Source organism: Halyomorpha halys, unplaced genomic scaffold, assembly GCF_000696795.3.
Source record: "Halyomorpha halys isolate HHAL.00 unplaced genomic scaffold, Hhal_1.1 Scaffold128.1, whole genome shotgun sequence".
Classification (NCBI taxonomy): Eukaryota; Metazoa; Arthropoda; class Insecta; order Hemiptera; family Pentatomidae; genus Halyomorpha; species Halyomorpha halys.
In genome coordinates this window covers 1,931,492-1,938,342 of record NW_027110898.1, presented here as the reverse complement: position 1 = coordinate 1,938,342, position 6,851 = coordinate 1,931,492, and the positions used below count along the sequence as shown (strand labels likewise).

Below are 6,851 nucleotides of genomic sequence, written 5' to 3'. Positions count from 1 at the left end.
TATATTTTTTTTTTTTACATATTTATAAGTATATAACACTTACAAGACTCCATTGAGAAATAGTATGATTCCCAAAGTTATGGTGTTTGGTGCTAAACTCCATAGCACAGTGATCACCATAGTTGCTGACTGAGTAATCATCATAACAAATTTTCTTCCAAAATTATCAGCAACAAATCCAAAGACCTGAGCTGATACCAGCATACCTAATAATCCCATAATTCAATGAAAATTAGTTTAGTCTAAATTAAAAAAAAAAAAAAGGATTCCTATAAAATTAGTATTAAAATAGTTATGTACTTATATTATAAAAAAAGGAAAGCTGAGATTTATTTCTATGTAATTAGGACATCAGCAAATTGAATCAGTTCTGTTCTATATAAAGACACATTCTAAAGGGCAGGAGGGAAGAGAATTAAAGGAATAAAAAATTTGTACTTCAAACATAATAAAAATTAATGATACATGAAAACATTATTGTAAACTAAATAAAATAAAGTAATTATGGTATTTTCTCATTTTTTTGAAATCTAATTAGTAATTAATTAGGAAAATAATATATCTATGAAAATTTGTCAGTAATATTGTAAAAGACAATTCACATCTGCTATTAACCTGGCAGAGGTGTGCTCTGTTCTCTGCACTAGAGGTGTTCCATGAGCAATGAGCGATCCCTGTTGCTCTATTTTGATCTATTCCAGTCTCCAAAATCATTTTAGTTTTGAATAAAATTATTAAACTGTTCTACAGTAATTTTTGAAGTAATAAATGAAAAAGAGTCCAAATAAAATCCGATTTGTAAATAAATGTATAATTTTGTTAATTTTTTTTTTTTTATTAAATATCAGCTTTGATCCATTACAATTATGTTTAGTAAAACATCATGTTCTACTTTAAAATTTTGATAACTTGGTACAGAACCTTTTATCTAAATTAAACAGATAGTTTTGCATTATTTTTATTATTCTTTATGGTAGCAACATCATCAGAATTACTTTTAAAAGTTTATTTCTTTGATTAAAAAATCATCTTTGGTTTACAATATTTTTTTTTATGAGGTTGGCTGCCCTAAGATTCACTCTATGTCCTGATAAACAGGGTCATAATGCTAGAGTTTTTTGAACAATTGAATGGATTAAGATACATCTAGTTTACTTAATAGGGAACATGATGAGAATCATAGCAAATTAGTCTTTGGAAGAACTTATTTTTGGTCAGTTATCACTAAATTTAATTTAAACCATGCTGGACTGTTCAACTTAAGTTACCATTCTTCAAATATTCATATATGAACCAAATAAAGTAACTTTGTTGTAATTGTTTTTAACGTCATTATTCAAGGAATAAGAACAAGATGATGATTGGAACTTAAGCAGAAAGATTTGAAATGATGGAAAATTGGTTGAAGTGATGGAATTGGCTTTATATTCTAGGTCACTACTAACTAAGTAAAGAACCATAAACAGATTAATAAATTTTGTATAATTTTAAAGAAAAGAACCAATGACTTGAATAATCGGTATTTATGAACTGCCCTATATAATACTAAAGCATTATGTCCACTGCTATTTGTCAATATATACTATTCCTATATGTCAAATGGGTGTAGTTATATATTATATAATTTCAAATTCATTACCCATGAAGCCCATTGAAGACATCATCCCTCTAACTGAATAAGGCAGCTGCAGTTCACATCCAGCCTTTGGAAGTGCAAAGGCCATACCTTGAATACTCAGTACTGCAGCTAATCCAATCAATCCTGATGTCATTACGACATACCATGTATAAAGACCACTTCCTGCATTAAAGATAACAATTAACTAATTACTAATAGTTCATAATTTATAAAAAAACTTTATAGAAATCTTCTTGGGTACAGTAGGATAGATTTAAACAAATGTATTCGTTCTATAATATTTATTTGTACAAAAGTATTCATTCCAATTCTTAGTCAAATTTAATATTTATGCAACTTCCAGATGGTAACATAGTCAGTAGTTAGCAAAAAAGGCTGGAAATGAATAAGTGTATATTGGTGCTAGCATTAGAGGGAGCATATATGTTCCAACTATAGAAACTGTTGATCCTATTGGATAACCAGAGATGATGATCTAGACGCTACCACCCTTTTATGACCCAAGTGTTAATATGAAGAGGGCCATTTACAAATAGCTACACCTGAGGGAGTTGGAGCGTCAAATTTACCTGCCTTGTGACTGCCAATTCAACTCTGACCTGGAGACTTTTATATCTGTAGTGGTTCCATGTGATGAAAATTTGACCACCCATTATGGTTAGAATAGATAAGTTACCTCTGGATAACCCCTGAGAGAGGGTCATAAAAAAAAGAAAAGAAAAAAGGTTGATGTGAAAACTCATTTTATGGCTTGGTTAAAAATAAATTTAATGAACCAAACTCTGGGAGCCTCTTCTATCATAGGTATGGGTTTATATTTTTCTACAAAACTATAAATCTGATCCGAAATTCTGTCATTTAAAAGTTTGAAAGGCAGTAATTAATAGTTTAATAGAGAATGAAATTAATGATTTAGTTGATGGTACTAAATGAAATCTCAATACCAAGATTATTGTAATAATTTAGTTAGTTTTTGTTTTATAAAAAAATTAAGATTGCCATATGGAAATTCTGAACCCTTCTTCTAACTACAGAGAGATAGTTTGTCAGTATTAGATACTTACTTATCGCTAGAAACTTTGTTCACAGTTAATCCAGATGACCAATAACTCAAAATATTTTAACATTCCATAAAAGCTATGGTGACTTCTTCATTCATTGAGATTTGAGTAAATGAAATAATCAAGATATACCTCACCTTTAGAATTAGCTGGATTTTGCCATGTTGTAAAATTCTGATGCCTGAGATGGCCTGGCCACTTTATAAGTATTGTTTTTGAAGGAAGCTAGGACTCCGCATAGAAGAGCCACTATAATAATATTAATAATGATTAAATCCAAAGGCAGATAAAATATAAATAAACATTTATTGTATATAAAATTTTAAAATCTGTTTACATAGTACAATAGGATATTAGTAGTAATTTGATTTATTAATTCCATTATTATTTATTTTTTTGATATCTATAAATTGACTTAGAATCTAAGATTTTTATAGACTATTAGTTTATAAAAAATAACTAGCTGAATTATATAAACAAATAGGCATTCTTGATAACAAAAATGATAAACATTTATTTCTATCGCTGAGTATATTTTTACATGATTATAAAAACAATGAAAATTATTATACAACTGTTTATTATTTAAATTATTAAACAGTAAATTAATTTACTATATCAGTTGTAGAAGTTGCATGATTATTTATCGGGATATAAATTAATTTTTTCTCACTCCTGGAAATCTTGAGTATCACTGCTTTGTTTTGATAATGGGATAAATTAAAAAAAAAAATTATTTTTATATTCTATTGGGGGTATTCTGAAGATTGGGATTTGCTTGTCAATTGGTGCCTCGTTGCTGATTGTTCCCCTCCAGTCTACTAAGATACTATCTTTAGAATGTGTTGATTGTGAAATAAAAAAAATATTTTTTCAGTTGAGCCATTGTCAAAAGAAAGCAGCTATATATAATATATACATTTATCTAGTCAGTGACAAATTAAGGAATTTTCTGAGGGGAGACTTGGCAATGACTGTGGCAGACACCACACTTATGTAATTTGGCTTGACCCTGAAACCATCTCAAACTTATATTGCTCTTATTTGGGACAACTAAAGTGGATTAAAATCATTTCCAGTTTTATCTGAATTTATCAAATGCAAGGCCTGTTAATTTGAATGGACTATATGTAGGTACAATATGGAACACATTTGAAACATTCAATATAGTTTAAATGTCAGTCTAAATAAACATACTTTAAACAACTTAAACTTTGAATTGCAATTTATTTTTCAATAAGAAGAATGTAATAAGAAAATGTTGTGAGTATAAGTATTAGAAACATGTTTTTAATTTTTTTTTCTCCTATCTCTTAAGTTTCTAACTTAGCTAACTGTGGTAACAGTGGTGTCTGCACTGGTTAATTATTAAAATCTTTCATAGTTATTTCGTTGTTAAAATTGGATAACTAGGTGAAAAAAGCATTGGAAATACTAAGTTCTGTTCAGAAGTTAGAGTGAGAAAGAAAAAATCGATATGCCAATGATAAGTTATGGAACTTCATGCAATTAGTCATATTCTGGTACCCAAATTCTTTTAAGTCTAACCATTTACCGCTCATCCTCTCTCGTTGAAACCAGCAATGCCTTCGTTGTGGAAATGACACGACGCCTGCCTCTATTATTTCTTTTCTTTATGCTTTATTTCAATTTCAAATGCGTCGCGTATACAGGAAATAGTGATAAAGATGTGACGAAAAATGAAAAATAATTTTCATCATTTCCTGTATACGCGACGTATTTAAAATTGAAATAAAGCCGTTAAACGGCTGGCTGGCTACCTCCTCCCCACTCCTCAACGCTTCCGCTTCATTGTTTCTTTCTGTTCATCCGTTTGCTTTGAACAGGTAGGTTGTCCTGACATGTTCTTTGCTCATTTATTATCATTTTATATCATTATTATTATTTATTTATTTATAATTATTCTTTCATGACGTTTATTTAATCTCTATTTTTTTTAATTGTATAAACATTGTATTGTTTGTATCGTATTGTTTTTGTTTTATGTACATCTCCTGTACTTTTTTAACTTTATGTTTTACGTATTTTTATAAAAAAAATTTACTCTTGCCATTGTTACTTATTTTTATTCTTATCATAATATCTTATCTTTGTATTTTTATTCTTTTCGTTGTAACTTATCATTGTATCTTTTTAGCCCTGATGAAGCCCTGCAAAGTGGGGCGAAACGTTGGAAAATAAATAGTTGTAAACTATTTTTGTTTCTCCTTTGACCGCAACTCTGACCATCTTCTCATATAAAAATATCTTTTGTAGATCTTCCCATAGTGACATCAGTAAATAACAAACAATAAAAAAAGTGTTAAGAAATCACTAGCCTAAAAAAAAATTAAAAATTTCTGCGGATCATCCTGAGGTGTTATACACAATTATACTTAGAGCGGTTGAATATGTAGGAAAAAACAGTGCAAAGGAAATGCTGGAATGAATTGAATATTTTCAGGGACGTGAGGGCCGTGCGGGTTGGAGCGTAGGTCTCAGTGCGCTCAGTTCGGAGCATTCTGGGTTCGATTCCCAGCTGGAGCAGCTAAGCATTCATTTTTCGGCGGACCCGAAGAATGAATCTTGACACTCCCACCTTAGTTAGTACGCGGCGGCAACCTAGGTAGCCCTCAGGGGTTGGCAAAAAGGACCACTAGGTCTAATCTATGTTATTAAATTTCAAACAGTACCATACCGAAATAGATTAGTAAGATTCTTAAACCTAACCTAAGTACACATTGTTTATACTTCTGAATTGGTAGGTATTATCGGAGAGGTTCCGTACCACCAAAATACCAGTACTCTTTTCGATACGATTCTTTATTTAAAGTATGGATACCCGATGCACATTCATCCAGGTTCTAGTCTATGATTATCGATTAAAACATAAGATACTCAATAAATGAGAAATATATAACAATTTAATGAAAAATAAAACCCGACTATGGAAAAAACTCTATCTTATACTTCTATTTCTTCTGAGAGACGGCATGTTATTGCACATCTCCTTAAACTAATAAGTTTGTGATTGTTAGTGATGTCTATAAAAAATAATGAAACGGTACAGTAGTGGGGTGCATTCCACTAAACGCTTAGCTCTTGGCAAGTATATTCAGTCTCAGGTAACTGTGGATGTCTCCTTACCGAAAGCTCTTGCAACTGATCTGGTGAACATACAGGAAGTATATTCATGTTTTCGGAAGTGTCTCGAGTTTTGTTCAGATGTGAAAGGCACCTGACTACTATTCCAAGCTTCAATATTTTTTATAGCCAACACCAACAATTACTAATAGCTTTTTGTTGGTTTTGCGTTATATAAATTAGATCAGGAAAAAAAAAATGAAATCACATAAATGCTGTGTTGGAGACTATCTATTACGATTAAGGAGATGAACGATGTAACAACTTAATTCGGAGTGAATCTATGAATACCTGCGGCATCCAGCGCTTCTTCCATGGGTACATCAGATTTCTTCTCTACTTGTTCCATTTTAGCCATCTGTCTTCCGATAATAAACTTGTGAAGAGTCAATAATTTTTCAACGGAGGTACTCGTAGTAGCCTACGAGGTACTGACTTTGTCTGAAAACATTTAGATTTATATAACTTTAAGTATCATAAAATATTTGCGTGGCAATTTGCTGATAGAATCTTAGTTTGTAGAGATTGTGCAATTATTTAATTTGCAATCAACAAAGCATTCTCTTATCATTTTGTACATCACTAAAAAACAAAACAAAAAAAAAAAAAAACCTTAGAATGTATAAATCATTAGGTTAATAGCCTCCTTTTGAAAGTAGCAATTTTGGCTCAATAATTAAATTTTACACATATATTAATTAAATACGTTTTACATATAATACGTATTGCAGTATAATACGTTTTACATAATTCCGTGTGGTAACAGTAAAAAATCAAAAAGCGAAAAATCAAGACAATATAAATTACTTTTTTATAGCAAGTTCCTAGAAAGACTTGTATTTCTATAATTGAGGAGTTTGGGTACAAAACATTTTTTTTTTTTTTTAAGAAAAAATATTTGTTTGAAAAGATTGATGTTGTTCCTATCTATTAGACTATACATGTATCTATCATTATCCAAAAGATTCATGAACTAGAAAACATTTCCCAAAAATATGCTAGAGGAA

General features: G+C 30.2%; 1 protein-coding gene across 2 annotated transcripts in view; it reads right to left on the bottom strand.

Annotated features, from left to right (window-relative positions):
• LOC106678212 (synaptic vesicle glycoprotein 2B) overlaps positions 1-6,261 on the bottom strand; it is a 12,952-nt gene extending 6,691 nt beyond the window's left edge. Inside the window, exons 1-4 of one of the 2 annotated variants that reach the window (XM_014416610.2) lie at positions 6,136-6,261; positions 2,838-2,949; positions 1,640-1,801; positions 44-206 (exon numbers count right to left, since the gene is read on the bottom strand). In XM_014416610.2, coding sequence (XP_014272096.1) covers positions 44-206; positions 1,640-1,772 — 296 coding nt within the window. In that variant the 5' untranslated portion in view covers positions 1,773-1,801; positions 2,838-2,949; positions 6,136-6,261. The remainder of the gene's footprint in view (positions 1-43; positions 207-1,639; positions 1,802-2,837; positions 2,950-6,135) is intronic. The other variant, XM_014416609.2, reaches the window with a different exon arrangement.
• Between the last annotated feature and the right edge of the window lie 590 nt (positions 6,262-6,851).